Source organism: Camarhynchus parvulus, chromosome 4A (genome assembly GCF_901933205.1).
Source record: "Camarhynchus parvulus chromosome 4A, STF_HiC, whole genome shotgun sequence".
Classification (NCBI taxonomy): domain Eukaryota; kingdom Metazoa; phylum Chordata; class Aves; order Passeriformes; family Thraupidae; genus Camarhynchus; species Camarhynchus parvulus.
Genome location: NC_044600.1, coordinates 6,764,264 through 6,782,475, shown reverse-complemented (window position 1 = coordinate 6,782,475; position 18,212 = coordinate 6,764,264). Strand labels below are relative to the sequence as shown.

Genomic DNA, 18,212 nt, shown 5'->3' with positions numbered 1-18,212 from the left:
CTTCCCATGTCATCCTGAGGGGACGGGGAACGCGCAGCGGGCTGTGCAAGGGGAGGCTCAGCTCTCAAGGAGTGGGGATGTGGGGCAGCGGGGGGACACCTGCACCCAGCTGGGAAGGGGACAGCCCCACCGAGAGCACAGCTCCGGTGATGTGTCCTCCCTGCCCCGTCCCTCCGGCCGTTCCCAGAGCCGCTGCACGGCCCGCAGACAGCGGCCATGTTGAGGGCGGGGAGCGCGGAGGGCGCGGAGGCGGCGCCGGGGCCGCAGCGGGCGCGGCGCCTCCTGCTCCTACCGTCCGCTGCCGCCGCTGCTCCTGCCGCTCCCAGCGCCCGTTCCCGCCGCTCCGAGCCGCCCGCAGCCGCCGCCGGCCGGGCCGCGCTCCATGGCGACCCCCAGCCCCTGCATCGTGGTGAGTGCGGGGGCTGCCGCCCGCGGGACGGGGGATGCTGGGCGCCGGGGCCGCTGTCCCCCGCCTGCCCCCCGCAATACGGTGATCTGTGAGGGAACGCAAGGGGTGGCATGGCGTGGCGTGGCGTATCGTGTGTTGTGTCATGTCGTGTCGCGTCCCTCGGCGCCGGGAGCCGCCGCCCTGCGGAGTCACCTTGAGGGCAGCCCCGGCCTCCCGGCGCCGGGCCCGGGGTGTCCGTCCCTGCCCTCCGTGCCCCCGGCCGGGCGCGTCCCTTCCCGGAGCGGCCGCAGGTGCCTCGGGGTGGGCTCCGGGGGGATCCCGAGCCTGAGGGCGGCGGGCAGAGCCGGCGTTGGCGCCTCCAGAGCGAAGGTGGAAGAACTTCCCCCAGCGCCGCACAACTTCCTATTCCTGTTGCTGTTCGCGGCATGCGGGAGGCTCCGCTCGGGAGAACCCCACGTGTGTGAGCTGAGTCTGGTTCTGCAGGAGCAGCATCCTTGGCTTTTTTGCGTAATTGCCGCATCTGCTGAGGCTCTTAATGCTCATTTTTATTTATCGTTTTAAAGCAAGTGCCAGTGCTGATGAAGTGCGTGCGGTGTCTGATGGCCGAGAGCTGTGACGGCCGCGAGCTTGCGACAGTAAATCCCCGCAGTCCGTAAAAAACCTAATAAAACCTGTAGGAAGGGCCCATTCCCTGCCAGATGCAGAACGGAAGGTTTAGTAGACACGCTGGATGTAACGATGGGTCTGACCAAATAAAAACCCCGTGAGTTTTGGGTAGGACCTGCCTTGTTTCTTAAAATAAGTCCCTGTGGACTGCAGGGACCCTGAGCTCTTGCTGTGTGTGTGTGCAGCTTACACAGGGTCAGTTTTGGATGGCAGGGTGAAATAATAAATTCCCCAGATTAAATACTCATTAAAGATTAATTAGCAAAAACTCCATGTAAACACTTGTCGAACCACTAGCCAGGTAAGTGTTTCCACAGGCACTGAAATAAGATTTGAGTCCTGCAAGGGTACTAGTGGCCAAAATGGATACTTAAAATGCCTGTCCTCGTGAACTGTCAGCACTAACCTTCTGTTTTCCCTATAAAATTCTTTTTCACATGGTAGTGTTCAGCTACATAACCAGAGAGGGAAGTAATTTAAAAACCACATCATTTTCAAGCTGCAGCAGGGTTAGGGTTCAGGGAAGGCTCTGTTTGATGTAACAGTGTGCCCTGAACCTCAGCAGTGTTCAGTATCATTATGTATGTTTGCTAATCCCTTGTCTTAATTAATATGCACTTGCCAGTGTTGCAGGCTGTTTCATACAGGGAGTTTGCCCATGTGGAACAGGTTGCTGAAAGCTTTAATTTCAGATTCTGAATCATCTTGAACCTCTCAATTTTGGAAACAGTGGTCGGAGCAGAGTTGATTCACAGCAGCATGACTTGTCATGCTCATGTAGCTCTCTTGCCTTGTCCTGCAAACTGGCCCGTGTGTTTTGTTGTGATCGAGTGTTGTGGAGATTTGGAAGGTGTCCATGTCAGAACCTCTGCTTGCTTAATTGCAGATGCAGGTTTTGCATTACACTAGGAAAATCAAAGGGGTTAAAAAGCTTGATTATTTTTGTAATGGAATACAGAGTTTCATTGGGGTGTAGTAACTTCAGTTTCCTGCTCTCCACCGGAGGAGAACGTTGTAGGACTTTCACACATTGCATTGCATTACAACTCACGATATTTCAAGTAACTCTTGGGAATTCTTAGATTGCACTTTACTCTGTGTTCAATGTGACTGATGTTTTTAGAGAGGGGGAAAGTAAGGTGGTTCTGATGAGTGTTGTGGGTTTGGTAGGTTTTACTTATGGGTTTGATAGTTTTTACTGAATAAAGCAAAGGACTTGAAGTTTTTCAGCAGAGGCTTTCTCTAAGGCTTCATAGAAATCTCTCCTTGTTTCCTTTTCAGATTGGCGATGATGAACAAGGTTACGACCTGGATTTGTTCTGCATACCTAAACATTATGCAGATGATTTGGAAAAAGTCTATATTCCTCATGGGCTCATCATGGACAGGTTTGTTTGACTCAGACAGTATACTAATTGCATGAAACTGGAATAAACATATTCAGTGATAATTTTACTGCTTGGAGACTGTCTAAATAGATGACATTTAATTAGAGACTCAAATAGACAATTAATATCTTTTTTTTTTGGCTTCTGAGAGTTTGTACGTTTGCAGTCATGCTATTCTTTGAAAATTGGTTGTAATTCTCAGGCAAAATTTTGTAGTATGTAGCAACTTAAGGCTTTCTTTCCAGTGTTTCTTTGATGTTTTACCTTCTTAAAATCTAACTAGAAGACATTTTGTTGTGTCAGTTAGTGTGAAAATATAGGCTCTTGAATTTCCATAAGATATTACCAGAAGTAAATTATTAATCACATCATTTTAGACTCTCTCATGTTGATATGGTAGATAAATAATGTCCAACTTTCTCCTGCCTTCCAAGAAAGACAGTATCCTCTGCAAATATCAATCTGTCACTTCTGTGGTTGCTGAAATCTGTGATGTGCTATGCAAGTTTTGTCTTGTGTGATCAGAAATGTGTTCACAAGCCTAGAAGACATTTTTGTTTTACTTTGTGGTTGAAAGTAGCTAATTTTCTTTGTGAGAATGAACAACAAATTCAGTGAATTTAAGCCTTTTATGAGTGGTGCTGGATGAGTCTTCCAGAGGATCTTGTGACTAGAAATGTGTTTAGATTTTGCATGGTTCTGTTTGACTAGATACAATGAACATTCCTATAAAAAATTTCTTTTTAAATATTAAAACTTTACATTGGAAGTCCATATAGAGGAAAGAATTGGACAAAGGACACATCATTAAGGAATTGACGTAATGTTTATAATGGTTGGCTTTCTCTGAGAAACCTGCTGTCAGCTAGCACACAATAAATGCAGACCATGCTTTCTAAAATAAATGGCAAAATAAATTTAGAAACAATTATTGCAGAAAAATGGTGCAGCATTCTCTTGCTCTGCCTTGCTGGTATTGTGTTCTGCTTTCAGGACAAATTTCTGGCATTCTGATTTGGCAAATTAACATCAGCTCTTCAGTTTACAATTGGAGAGTTTTCTTACTTGTCATCTGGTGAGGGCTGCTGCCTTTGGGGTTGTGTTAGCTTACGTTGCTCTTTGCATGGAAGCTGAACCTGTGTTTGGAAGGAGAAAACACCTTCATGTCTCTTATCTGCCAGTGAAACAGTTTCAGGGTGTTGAGGTTTGCTTTAGCTGCCTGTGGTAGGAAAACAAGCACATTTGGCAGTGCTACTGTTGGATTAACCTTGAAAAGCAAAACTTGGTTGGCCAGTAAGGTGTAAAAGTGACCCAGGTGGTGGGCAAATATTTCCAAGCAAAACATGTTTCCAGGTTTGCTGTGTGTGTTTGCTGCTGCTAGGAGTGTCAAACGCTGCTGCTGTGATGGACAAGTGAAATGTTATGACAGCTCACTCTTCCTTGGTTTTGTTTAGGACGGAGAGACTGGCGCGAGAAATTATGAAGGGCATGGGAGGACACCACATTGTGGCACTCTGTGTACTCAAGGGTGGCTATAAATTTTTTGCTGATTTATTAGACTACATCAAAGCCCTGAACAGAAACAGTGACAAATCAATCCCCATGACAGTCGACTTCATTAGGTTGAAGAGTTATTGTGTAAGTATGTATGCAGTACCATGCAATTTTTAGCTAAGTTGACTACAAATTATTAACAGAGGTGTTTTGATATTGTTACTGCCCTAATATGCTAGTATTAAACAAATAATTAAGGGAATTAAGAGTCACAAGCCAATTTACACTTTCTCTATCTTATTATATAATGTGTTTTCTTTTAGACCTTGATATCTCCTCACCTCAGTAAAATCATTAGCTGATGAGAGAGACCCTTTTACATATCCTTTACTTGTTCAGCAATTTCCTCTCTGCCCTCTACCCCATCTCTAAAGCCATGGCTCTAGACCAATACACAGAATTCTCCTGCAATTGTTATTACAAAAAATTAATTCTGAGAGTTTTCATATGGCCCGAACATCATTCTTGGACAGGATGACTTGAAAGCTGCAGAAATGCTTCCCTATCTCATTTTTGTTTTGATGAACCAAACAATGAACAAAATTAGTGTATTTGGCCATGAGGAAACACTAGATACATAAACCTAGATTTGTGATTAATGGCCTCTGAATATGGCATTAGATTTTCAGGACAAGGCATAGGTTACCTTGGGTTTAGATTTTTAGGGAAAGAATTTCTTTTGACTCTGAACACAAGTGTTCAACTTTGTAGGGAAACAGAACATTCTGTAACACGAGGTAACTTTTAGGCTTTACAGAAGGAAGCATAGGGTTATGTTGTGCAGGTCAGAGGAAGAAGCAGATGTTTGTCAGTACAGTATGATTTCCAGCTTACTGACAGCCAAGTCTCATGTTTTTGGGATTTCAGAAATTTATTATTTTTTCCCTAAGACCATCTATAAGATGGAAATAACAATGGTTTTTTTGTTTTAGTTTAGAGTGTTTAAATACACTGTTTCACAATGTTATGCTGTTTGTTCTGTATCAGCAGCTTTGCATTGAAGTCAGGGTTAGTTGTCATAGCTATAGACCACTCCCTATTCCAGCAGAAAAATACAGATACCAGAATTGAAAAAATCACTCTCATCTTTGTTTCATTAAACTGTGAAACCTGAGATGGCATTATTTGCAGACTTAGTCTGGACTGTGGACTGCAGAACTTGATAAATCCATGATTCCTCTCAAGCTCTCCATTAAAGTGTCCTGATAAGGCCAAGAGCTGCCTGTGGCTTTGGGGCAGGACAAACAGCCCAAGGCACACACAGCTGCCTGTCCAGGGGTTACCTGGAGACCACACTCAGGTTTGCAGAGCACTAATTCAGTTATGTGCTTTAATGAGAGTGAAGGGCTGGGCAGGAGGGCTCTGCCAGCCCTTGGTTGTATCTCACAAGGCACTTTGTTCTTGTGCACTGTGATAAAATCAGTGAAGAAGAGCAGTCTGAGCCTCTTTTCTGCTGTGCCTCCCAAAAGGGGAGGCTCCTGCCTCAAGTCCCCTTCACCCCAAAGCCTCCACATGCCCAAATATTCTGCCTGTAAAAGCTGCAGAAAACTGAATGTCTCTATTACAGAATAGTAGATTAAAGAATAAGAAATTATGACTTCCAGCTGGGTTTGGGTTTTTTTTTTAGTGGAAATTGTGTATCTTCTGCTTTCGTCACTTAGGAACACTTCCAGTAACTTACTTACTTTGTTTAAAGAATCAGTACAAAGACCACACCCTTCATGCTCTCTACTTTCTAACTCAGAAAAAAATACTGAAGAAATAGTTTGAAACACCTGAAAAAAGTCTCTGCTGAAAAGCAAGGCTGTCTTTTAACTGGTCTCCTAGGTGTGTTTTGGTTCATTTCTTTACTACAGCTGTTTTTGTTTATTCCCCCTCAGAACTACAGTGCCTTGATAATTAATAGGGGAGTGAGCAGCAAAGTAAGTGTTATGGAGATGACAATCTTGTTTTTACTATAGAAACAAGTGGATGAGGAGAAAATCAGAGAAATGTAGACAGAAAGCTGTTGAAGGCAGACATTTTCCTTGAGGTGTTGGCTTGAGGGTTTTTGATTTTGTCAGCCAGTTCTATAAAAGAATGTTTTCTTGTTCTGGATGAGTGAGGAGCTGCTATGTGATGCCTCCACTACACTATTCATGACCATTTATTTTCTGTAGCCTCTCTTTGGTGGTTATTAATATCCAAATTTAGGTCCTTTAGATTGCATAATTTGATGGACTGGATAAGATTATCATATTGTGGACATGTATGTAACAGCTTGGCTGGGTCTTCCATCAGTAATAGTGTCAGAGTGCTAAATCTGCTCTGTAGTTTTCATCTGTGCTTTGCTACAGGAAGAGATCTGTGTTCAGTGGTGTGAAAATCATCACAAACTCTAATGGACAGTTGGAGGTGGAGCTTTCAGCTCTCTTGTTGCTGTCTCTGGATGTGATTACTGGATCATGCTGCCTGCCTTTACAGACTGCATAAAAGATATTAAAAATATCCTAGTCACATAAATGAAGCAGATGAACTTTTGTAATGGTTCTGTAATTGATGTAATTGAAGTTCTATTCTTGTTTCAAACTGATCATTTAATATTTACAAGAATATGGGGTTTTTTTTGTGTTGCAATGCAAAATTCATACTGTACTGCACCCAAAATAATTCTCTAAGAAAACTGACATGATCAAGCTGTGATTAAACTTTACCTGTAACTCCAGTTTTCCAAGTCCTTACAGATGAATTTTAAGGATCTGGCAAGCTGCTAAGAAATGTTAAGATAGTGTTTGTGATCAGATCCAGCTCTCAGTATTCTTGACAAAGAACAGTCTTTATTCTGTTTGTGTTACAAGAAGAATGGCTTTTCACCAGTCTCCTGCATTTAAGCATGGAAATGAGCAAATGTTGCTTGTGTAGTCATGAAGGGCGGCCAAAAGACAGTGGATGTGTTGCACTGTCACTGGTGAAAATCTGGATTTTCAGTGGAGTATGTGGTAAACTCTAGTTAGACTGGTCGCAGCAGTATTCTGAAAAGTCTCTGCTAACCAAACCTTACAGCAGGATGCTGTAAGGAACTTAAAATGCCACTTTAAAAGGTGATCTTGGAGTCACTTGAGTCAGGAGTCACAGTCTTGTAAAACATTATTGTTTTCCAGTAGTGACAACAGGGAGGCAGTGAAAACAGATCTAAGCAGTAAAACTCTTATGTGTTAAACCATGAAGCATTAAAGTCTTACTGAACTCGGAAATAAGGCTCCTGAAGATAATTAAAACATTGCTTAATGATTAAACCAAGTTCTTGCCAGTGGAAATCTGGTTATAGCCAATGTCAGAAATCTTTAACTCTTTTTTCACCCTTTCATTGCTCAGGAACTTAGCACCTGCATATGACATCTAATATGAGCTGTGAGACACTGTCAAGGTTTAAAGTCAGTTGAGTGTTTTTATCACAGTTTAGATTTACTGAAGCAAAATGCAGTGTAGTGATGGTGTACCTGTGTTGCTGTTCAGTTGTAGAAGAACTAATTTGATTTGTTACCAATATTGGCTGTAAACTAAGCATAAGCTTTTCTGGCTATTTTTGTAGCTTATTGTTCTAAATAGCAATCAGTGCCTTGTTTGCTGGCTATTCTTGTTATGATTGCCTATTCTTATTCAGAGTAAGACTTTCTAAAGCAATAAAGTTTAACATGTAAATTACCAGCTATACAGCATCCTGTAGCTTGGAAACCAGAAGTGTTTTTTGTCCTGTTTCTATATCTGTAAAGAATTTATAGTAAGTCTTTGCTTTTTAGATACATGTGTGTATATAATGGTCACAGATTATTTGTTGATGCGAATCTCTTGTCAAACAGTCCTTAATCTGAAATACTGTCTTTGAAGTTGATCACTTGTAATTTCTTTGTGCAGAGATGCTGTTGTTGCTGTGCTTCTGAAAGCTTTAACATTTACCAGTTGTGTACTTCACAGTTTTGACATTTACTGCAAGAAGAAAATCAGTTTAATTCTTGTCATGCAAATGTTCACCCTCCTCTTTCTTAGAATGATCAGTCAACTGGAGATATCAAAGTCATTGGGGGAGATGACCTCTCAACCCTGACTGGAAAGGTGGGTACAGCTCTGTGTGTGTCTTTGTTCCACTGGAGGAGTGGTGGGAATGCATTCTGCTGAGATGTGTAAGGTGCAGCCCACGTCAGGAACACAGGTCCTCGTGACAGGCAGTGACAAGAGGAGGAAATAGGAGAATGTAAATTGGGAATCTGCTTTTCTTCAGTGATTCTGTGGAGATCATTGAGCCAGATGTCAGGGGTTAAAGCACCACTGCTCCTGCTCTGTCAGAACACATCACTTTCCCCTTTTCCTCACACATAGGTGATTTTTAAGACGTGCGTCAATGTAAAGGATGTAGGTGTGACAGAATTGTACCTGTCTCTGCAGTAGGACACTCTTCTGTAGAAGAACAGAAATTGTATAGACTCTGCTTTGATCTCTTTCACATATGTCTAGAATTTTCAAAGTGTGAATAATTCAAAGACCGTACCTAGCATGAGCAGTTGAGAAGAATCTCAGCTAATTGTTATTAGAGCATCAGAAATGTTAGACTACAAAGCAGTTGCTGTTACACATGTAAACATACATAAATGGTGGTGCAAATATTTAAGTGCACTGAAAATTAGTTACAAAGATTAATAAGAAATTGTATTTTGTCTAGATACTAATGGATTTGTTTTTCTTTTTCTTCCTACCAGAATGTTTTGATCGTAGAAGTAAGTACTGTGTTTCACTTGGAAGTTCTAATGTGTGACAGGTAAAAGAGTTCTAATAGACGTTGTTCCTAAGCCAGAAAACCTACAGTTTCTGGTTTCAAGGTTTCCAGCTTCTGATTTCAGGCCTGAATTTTTCAAGTGGTCTCTGAATTTGAACTAAGCTGTGTTTTGAATTCTCAAATTGCACTCAATTGCTACATTTAACCAGGAAAACATCAATTTAAAATGGTTTGTATTTTCTTTCAGTTTTCTGAGATTTTGTCAATTCTAAAATGTCTAATTTTTTCCCCTGTTTTTTTTTTTGTTTGAAAAAGTAGCCTGAAAAAAAAGTGATACTAAGCATGTTATTGTTCTGGGTTCATCCCAGCAAGTTAGGAAACTAAACTGCAGAGGTAGAAAGAGATTCCTGGTGTGAGTATCCTAAAATACATGAAAAACAGATCTAAGCCCAGTGTCCCTGTGTGTAGTTTGTTTAGAGAATAGTGACACAGAGAATGCTAATTCTTAATTGGCATTTTGCGATTTCTGAATTCCCATTCCTGTGTCTTGTCATGGTTCTCTGAGTGATACCAGGTTCAGTACAGTTCAGTTTGATTGCCTCATAGGTGCTGTTGCTTAGTTCTTACTTTCATACCTCTATCTTGAACACCATTGCTGATGTGCAGCCAATGTCACTTTCCTTGAGTACAATTGACAATTTCAGGGTAGGGAAGCAGCAGCAGTAGACAGGAAAAGTGGATGTGCAATCTAATAATCCAAATATGGAAATGGCGTGTTTGTAAGCAAAGAAACAACTATGGCAACTGATGCATCAGCCAAAGGAAATGATGTTTCCCCCCATAAAATGTGTTTCTATGTATTATTTTTCTAATTTGAGAAGGTTATATTATTCCACAGGAAGCTCATGCAGTTCCAAAACTCCTACCAAAATAGTATGTATCCAGCAGTCACTGTGTGATCAGTGGTGTCCTTTGAAGTATATTTTGCTTCAGATAGACAGATGTGTTTAATTATGTATCTGCTCCCTTTCAGATGAATGTAATCCCCAGATTAGGTTAGTTTCTTGTTTGTTTAGTGAATCATCTGTCCATTGACTCGTCTTACAGAGTCAGATATGAACACTTACTGATCACCATTTTAACTGTCAAATGGTAAAATGCACATCTATTGTAAATTTAATGTCTTGAGTGCTAGGCTTTACTGTATCCCTTTAATGTCCAAAAAAACTTCTGTATAAAATAGAAGTTCATCTCCAATAAACAGCTCATCACACAACAGAAAATCAGTAATAGGTTCTGCTTTTCTCTTAGAGCATGGAAGTAGCTGTTTATTTACCAACTTTGATTTTTATCTATATACATGTACATCTTCATCTTCTCTGGAGTTTAATGATTTAAAGCATTGAGTGTTAATGGTAATCCTGACAGGTGCTCTGTTGAGTTTGTTGTTTGATTTTTATTTTAATTAGGAGTCATAGGAAAATCAGCTGAAACCAGGATATTGCTGCTTCTTTGTTGTCTGCCTCCTTCAAATAGATTTGATTTTAGGCCAGGGCAAGGACTGTCCCTCTTAGAGATGCTGTGATTGTTTAGTCCAAATGAGGAAGCCATTTCTGATGCTTCCGTTTCAAGCCATATATTCTCTTTTCATTTTCTGTTTATATTTGCAGTGAATGGGATTAAAATGCTGTGTCAAAATTTATTTTAGTATGCTTTAGACTTCAGAACTACACTCAGACTTCCCTGTGCAATTTCTTTAGGTATTTCTTGGCTCTGTAGAGTAAATTGTACTCCTTTTCTTTTAACTGCAGTAGTGAGTTGTTCTGCCTGTTTTCCCTTCTTGCTTTTCTTCCTGTAGAATATTCTGTAACTGAGCTCAACAGCCAGACTAACATTTCTCTTATCATACTCAAATTAAACATTATCTTATTGCTGCAAGGAACACAATATCCAAAAGGAGCCAAGCAGGTCGTTGCAGTAACTGCTTGTTCAGCAACTGCTTCCAAAGCCACGGTTATCCACAACAATGAAGCACTCTTGTTAATGTGTGTGATCACTTTACCCAGCGTGGTTGTGTAAGCCCAGCTCTGTGTTTTTGTGCCACCTGGATTTGGTTGTGAGCATTTTTACAGGCTGTAGTTTGCTGTATTTTCATGCTGCTGTGGATGAGCAATTTCAGTGGTAGAAACTTGAAAGTGCTGCTCTGACATGGTTAATATTCTGTCTTACATGAGTGTTTTTATTTTCAGGATATAATTGATACTGGTAAAACAATGAAAACGTTGCTGTCTCTCCTTAAACAGTACAATCCAAAGATGGTGAAAGTAGCCAGGTAAATGTTTGATGGTTATTTGTACTGGTTTTCACCTTAAGGTTAAAAAAAAACCCCAAACCAACAAGTAAAAACAAACATAGAACACATTTCTGTGGAAGAGAAACAGGAGGGAGCATTTCTGCAGGAGTCATGTGATGTGATCTGTTGAAGTCACTACTTTTTTAAACTCCTAAAGCACTTTTGCATACTATAAGCACAAATATATGTTAAGGATATTGGAAACACTGTTCTTTCCAGTCTTATTGCTGGAAAAGTTCCTGTGCTTCAGAAGGGCACAACTTGTGCATGCCTGAACACCTCTTGCCTGTCATATTATGGTAAAGTCTGTGGGCTTTCAGCACTGAAGTCAAAAGTTTAGAAGTATCTAAAAGAATTGAAATCATCTGGTCTTAAAAGAAATACCCTCTCAAGTTAATAGAGGTATTTTCAACACAAATTTAGTTCATAAATGTAGACTTTAATTAGAAGGGGAAATAAGAAAAAGGAGTGGTTGTCACTTACCTGTATGTAGTGTCTCTCCAAAGATGTTTCTTTCTGCTGGCACTGTCTGAACTTCACTATACTGCAGTAGTGTACCTGGGCAATGGAGACTTCTTTTTTTTCCTTCTTTAATTGTGGACTTTAATTAGTTTGCACACCAGCATGAGTGAGTGTGCAGTGTGCATAGTGCAGCTGAGCTTTAGAGGTCATTCTGTGAGAGTCACCCAGCCATATGCTCTTCCAGGCTTTTCTACTTAGTTATGCCTTTAATCAATTCATTTCAAAACATTTCATCATTAAATAACTTGCAACCAGCTAGAAATATTGAGGGTGAGACTGTATTATTAACCAATATCAACATTCCTCCTACTTATTTTTAAATTGCATCTCTTGCACTACTATGCTGTGGTTGTGTATTTTTTAATAAAAGCATAATGATTGCTGGGGATTAGAGATAAAGCAGAGCTGGGTGTAATATCTAATCACTTGTGTTGCCATAACAATGTCAAAGCAGTTGTTAGACTTCCCAGAACAGCTCTTCTTGCTGGTAATCTGGAGGTGACCTGCTGAAGGTGAGGCCGTTGTGGATTTCTCCCTGACCAGTTTTTAAATATATGTCACTATAAAGTATTGTAACACTACAGTGTAAAAAATTAATATAATCTCATTAATATAGTCCAAAAACCAATTTCCTGTATTTTAAACCTGTTGCAATAATTTGGGTCTGCCCACGGAAAGACCTGACTAGGGAAACATGATCATTCTAGGTAGTCTTATGTTCTTAGTTGCTTGACTTCTCTCTCTTATATATCTTTTCTTTGTTAATTTTTTGGTTGTTGTTTTGTTGTTGCAGTTGTTGATTGGGTTGGGGTTTTTGAGTTTTTTTGTTTGGTTTAGTTTAGGGTTTTCTTTAGGTTTCTATTTATTTTCCTTCAGACAATTAAGTAGTTGTAGTAGGGAAATGTGAACTAATGCCAGCACTATTTTGGGATTTCTTTGATCAAATTCTACATAAATTCTCAAAAATTAGGTCTCCCAATTAGAAGTTTCAGAAACCAAAATCAAAACTGTGACGGTGGCAAATGAAGCCACGTCTTCAGGGGTGATCCAGGAGGGAAGGGGTCTGTGCTTAGTGTACAGAGTTTTGCTGGTCCTGTTTGCATTCAGTCATCAACCACCTTTTCTCTTCCTCAGACAGACAAATGTCAGGCCTGTGGGATTGTCTTATAAGAGGTAGAAGTGCTCTGCTGAATAATGAGCAATAATCAAACCAAGTTAGCAGGGCATTTCTCTCTCCCACAGTACCCCCAGCTCTGTATCTCCATGCTTTTTACCCTTCTGACTATTAATTCTGATCATCAGAATCAATTACATTTTCTTTATGGGGGTAATTAGTACTTCCAGTGAAAAGCCGTTAAGGACAAGTTGTGCAACTGCAATTGAGGTCACATTCAAGCACCTAAACTTTTCCTTCATAAAACTTAGACTTTTGTTGGGCTTTTTTCCTTGAGCCACGTCCCAGATTGTTGCCTCTTTACCTACAAGGTAAATTGCAGTTCCTAACATACATAAAGTCCCACTAAGTGACTTTTCACAGTGAAAATCTATCCAGATCAGTGTCTCCCAGCCTTTTCCTTGCAGACCTGTTAGTCAGCCTTTAGGCTGTGAACCATTCATGATTATAGGAAGTTTTGATTTTGTCATTATGATCTTTTGTACCTGCAAGTAAAGTAATGGTTTGAAATATGTGTAATTAGGCTGTCAGTTATGCACACTTAGGCTTAACTCAGCTTCTCTGTCATCAAAACAGTGTCATATATTTGTACATGGTGCTTTTCCATGTTTCAGTTGTACATTAAATTTTATTTGACAGTTTGCTGGTGAAAAGAACTCCTCGAAGTGTGGGATACCGGCCGGACTGTAAGTGACTTTTGACAACCACTTTTCATTATTAAAAGTGTGTCTGTGTATTGTGTACCTTCTGCTCAAAGTCCAAGGATGTTCCAAATAGGTTTTCACTAATTGTTCTTGATAAAGTTTGCTCTTATTTAGATAGTTAAATATTTGGAATGTACTTTGAGACAATCAGGATTTGTAACATTTGCAACATTTTATTATATTGAAAACCAAACTTTGATATTTTGTTCTAGGTTACACCTTTGTCACGTGCAAATTCTCTCAACTTGCATGTAGTCAAATGCTTCAGTCGGTGGAATCTGCTGGTTTCACCTTTTGACATTTTTGAGAGTGATTTGTGTGCCTTAGCCTAGCTGCCTCCTGCCATTTGGCTGTCCCCAAGAATGTGAGGGGACTACATGGGGTAGCAGCTCTGATAAAAGTTTACAGTTTTAAAATGTCTAAATTGGCACTGGTTATGTCTGGGCATCTGAATTACTCCCTTCTTGTCCTCTCCTGCCTGTCCCAAGACTGTGAGTGAAGGAACAGCATCCAGAACAGACGGTGGGAGTGACAGCTCCTCCTGCCTGGGCAGGGCTGTGTGTTTTAACCATGCTCCAAATTCCTCTTCCATTCTTTATGGAAGTGAAGAGAATTGAACAGCAGAATCACATCCTCTTCCTCCTCCTTTGCAAGGTTGTGCAGTGCTCTGTAAGTGAAGCTTTTCCATGCCTCAAGGCTTCACTGAGTGTTCCCCTCATTGAAGGATGCCCCTCGTTCCTGGGATCCCATTAGAGGCTTAGCTGGGCTAATGGTGCCTTTGGAGCATCCTGCAGCAGATGATTTGTTTTGCCATCTGTCCCCAGAGACAACCTGTCAGAGCAGGACATGTGAGCTCTGAAGGAGACAACAAGGCAGCAATGGCTGGGCCTCTGTTTTATCCCTGTTTTGTGAGGCCCAGTAAGTGCTAAACATCACCTTAGTTTTTCTAAAAGTGCCCACAGCCTTTTATTTGAATTGCACAGTTTATCTCCCTGCTTTCCTCATTGTAGCCATGGAGAGAAAAAAGACACAGCTTTCCTGCTCAGGAGTCTTTCATTTTAGCATGAGGGGGAAAAGCCCTTTGGAAATTTTATATTTTTGATAATCCAATTTTTTTTGGTCATTTTATAGTATGTGTAGACAGGGTGGACTAGTCCTGCCTGACAAAGTGTCCTGCTAGAGCTGTTCAGATAATCTGGAATGGCTGATGTCCTCTTTCTAGGCAGACTTTTTGGGAGATAAAAATCACAACCAAACACAAAAAGCAGCAACAAACCAAAGCCAAAAAAAACCCAAAGCAGCCAACCCACACCTGTTTCTGAAACCTGCAAATGACCCTTCCTGCAGCCCTGTCTGGAGTGCAGCTCCAGTGCTGAGGGGGACACTTGTGTTGTGCTCACAAATCCACTGCTGCTGCATTGAGACGTCAGGTGTCTCAGAAGTGCCAGGAAGGATTGGCACTTCTGCACATATTTGCAAAGTCAGAGGACATTTTCAAGGAATTTTACATTCTCATAATAATATCCTGTCAGGAAATTTAAGAGCTTCCATTCATTTCTTGCAGACTAGCACCAGGCAGCTGTGTGGGAACCAATAAATACATCTATTTAATTTCCTTTAGTTGATAAATCAACAAAGTAAGTTAAAATTGTAAAATGGCTGAAATATTAATCTGAGGGTAGTAGAGTGGAAGAAATAAAATGAGTTACAATCTATATCTGTAAAATTCCATATTGTCTCTGTAAAAAGATTTAGTGAACTCTAGGAAGTTCTTTTGCTAACACTCTGGTGACTTTTTCAGTTGTTGGATTTGAAGTGCCAGACAAATTTGTTGTGGGATACGCCCTAGATTACAATGAATACTTCAGAGATTTGAACGTAAGTAATTTTTCCCGTATGTTTTTCTCCATTTAAAACTGGGGAGGAGGAAGGAAGGGAAATCTCCTTACATCATTCTCCCTGCTCTTTAAATCATGCCTCGTATTCCAGTGATGAGAACAAGCCTGAGAGAAGCAGGGCAGCATTTGGAGCTCTGACAAAACAAAAAAAATTATTTTGCTGCATGCAGAGTGGAGGCTGCACAACTGCCAGCTTTGAAATAAGGTGAAGTTTGTGTGAAGTTCCTTATCTCACCAGATTTCTGCAACAAATAAGTGCATTTGCTTAGTTATGTCAGAGTTAAAGAAGAGAGACCTGGGAAGAAGTTAAGAAGGGCTCACATTTTATTATTTTTATCATTAACTCTTCATCTGGGTCTCACCAGGCCCAGCAGACAATGGGTGGGAAAAGAAGGCAATGTGGAGATTTTTGGACCAAAAAAAGGCCAAAGTTTTTCTGCATAAACAGTGTCAGAAGATTCTTCCTCCTGAAGTGTGTACAGAACACTTGTGTTGCTTTCAGAAGCTTGTTATTGATGTCAAACCTTGGTCTCTTAGGTCACTTTCCTAACAGGAGCTTTTTTTTTTATTTTTTTTCAGCATATCTGTGTGATCAGCGAGACGGGGAAGCAGAAGTACAAAGCATGAAAGCAGAGTTCAAGTGACAACAGAGCTTTGAAATGTTTTGTTTACTGAGTCCTATCTTTCACAGGCTTCAGCTCTGGTACACCAGCTACACTTGTAGAATGCCCCAGCCCCATTGCCATATGCTTACTGTAATTTATTGCATGTACAATATAAGAGCTCGTCTTGTTCATTTATATTTTAGAAATGTAAACAATTAGTGCAGTTCTGCACTCCTTATTTTGATTTGCACTATGACACTACCGACTGTCGCTGCCCCTGGTTGGGTTGTGCTGTTTGTGAGCTCAGAGTCTAACTCTTGCAGTGGTAAATTGCTTAAACCTCATCAACCCAGAACTGAAATAGTTCAAGTACTGTAAATGTAAAGCGTTTTATGATACGGAAGTCTATTAGTAATATTTTTAAAATCTGTAATTTAAGTTTTATATTTTAATGCACAGATGTGATTGTGATTATTGGATAGTTGCACCTTTGGGTGGTAATAAAGCATGAGGAGCAGCCAGTTACAGTATCTGTAATCTCCAAGGGGCTCATCCAAATCTCCTGGAGTTGCCTTATTGTTGTAAAGGAAGTCTGGGTGAAAAGTGTGTTTTTCCTTTTTTCTTTTTTTTTAAAAGATGGAATGACAAAACAGAATGTTTAAAATCTAGTTTTAGTTGAGCTGCCTATTTCTGTTAGATTTTTTTTTCTTTAAAAATATCCATCAATCTGTGGAATTGCCTTTTAAATTTAAACAATTTTAATATATTTGTGGGAAAAATAAAGAAGTATTGTAATGTTTACTTTATAAGATCTACAAAGCAAAGTACTTTAAATAAAGGCTGTCTCTTTAAAATAAGCCCCACACATCTATCCCACTCATTCTGTATATTAAAGTGCTCTTGAAATTTTCTTCTCAATATTTTCATAAGTGCTTGTGACACTGAAGGCAGACTCTGATCTGTTACCTTTGTAGAGCTTTTGGTTAATGAAATCCTGTCTAAGAGAGAGGTGATAAAAGTGCTGTGGGAAGATAGTGAAACAATTGCATATTCTCCAACCAAGCCAGATTCCAGACAGAGGAGTTGAAGCAACAGGCCTTTGTTCTGTCTTGGCAAAAATGAAGAGTGGAGGTTCTGTGTCCATTAAACATATCCACGTGGGAAAAAAACCCACAACCATTTCGTAAATAATCATTTTGGTTTGTTTCATTAGCACTTCTGTTCATGTGGAGTCCAGTTCTGAGCACGGCAGCCCAGCTCACACCTGTGTTTGTGCTGTGCTTTTTGGTTCTTGCTCTTCTGCATGTGGATTCTCCCACCACATCCTCGGATTCCGTGCTGCTCAGTGCCTAATACACCATGGAGTTTTTGAAAGACTCTGTTTTGAAAGATTTTTCTCTGGTTTTGTTCAAGTCTGTACTTTTCCAAGAACTGCACACTACTGCCCATCCATGGCCTGCTCAGTTACAGCTGACCTAATATTAATGATGTCAATAGCAGACCTAAAATATGAATTCACACAATGTAATTCACATCAAATGACTACATTTCTGGGAGACCTATTTGTTAAATCAGAATTCTCTTTAACAAATATTAGAACACTGATCAAAATTGTACTGTACGTTATTCTTTCAAAGAGCTTTTGTTCCAATGCACTACAAAGTCTAATTGTATTTCTGGATTCATCCTAAATCACCTTTGTGTATCTGCCTGTTCAAGAACTTGTGACTTGTTGCAAAAACATGCAGAGCATCTCCAAGAAGAGGAAGTAATGAGTCTCCTGAAAGGTTTTCCAGTCATGGTTAAGACAATTACTACACCATGTGATTGAGGAAAGAGAGGAGGGGTTGAGTTAATCGCAAGGGGTTTATCTTTCAAATGTAGCTGGAGCAGGGAATTCCTGCTGGGTCTGCTGGGGACAAGGGCTGGGATTGCAGGACTGTGTGGGCACAGCAGAGGTTTGGGAAGATGCTGTTGAGCCACACTGGCCCCAGGAGTGGTGCTGCAGCAGCACAGGATTGCCTTCTACCCCACCACCTGTGTCTGATGGAAAAGGTCTGTACTTAAAATCCCACTCAATGTTCCCACATTTCAGGTGCTGTGGAACAGACACAGAGGTTTTTGCACTTCACACAGGTGCTTGTCAGGTCAAGTTCATCACCACAGAGAGATTCCTTATTCAAAAGGTT

At 40.5% G+C, this 18,212-nt stretch overlaps 1 protein-coding gene across 2 annotated transcripts; it reads left to right on the top strand.

Annotated features, from left to right (window-relative positions):
* The first annotated feature begins 262 nt into the window (after nucleotides 1-262).
* HPRT1 (hypoxanthine phosphoribosyltransferase 1) lies at nucleotides 263-16,880 on the top strand. 2 transcript variants are annotated; one of them, XM_030967831.1, is made up of 9 exons: nucleotides 263-406; nucleotides 2,357-2,463; nucleotides 3,918-4,101; nucleotides 8,044-8,109; nucleotides 8,751-8,768; nucleotides 11,017-11,099; nucleotides 13,456-13,502; nucleotides 15,322-15,398; nucleotides 15,998-16,372. In XM_030967831.1, the coding sequence occupies exons 1-9, from the start codon at nucleotides 383-385 to the stop codon at nucleotides 16,043-16,045; spliced, it is 654 nt and encodes a 217-aa protein (XP_030823691.1). In that variant the 5' UTR covers nucleotides 263-382; the 3' UTR covers nucleotides 16,046-16,372. The 2 variants fall into 2 exon arrangements, with proteins under 2 accessions (XP_030823691.1, XP_030823690.1); XM_030967830.1 differs by having other exon boundaries at nucleotides 302-409; nucleotides 15,998-16,880.
* Nucleotides 16,881-18,212: the final 1,332 nt, after the last annotated feature.

Bases quoted from the DNA above. Each gene is read 5' to 3' on its own strand.
- HPRT1 (XM_030967830.1), top strand. From the start codon at position 383: ATGGCGACCCCCAGCCCCTGCATCGTG. The intron at 4,102-8,043 runs GTAAGTATGTAT...CCTCTTTCTTAG, and splicing joins TTAGGTTGAAGAGTTATTGT to AATGATCAGTCAACTGGAGA. The intron at 13,503-15,321 runs GTAAGTGACTTT...TGACTTTTTCAG, and splicing joins TGTGGGATACCGGCCGGACT to TTGTTGGATTTGAAGTGCCA.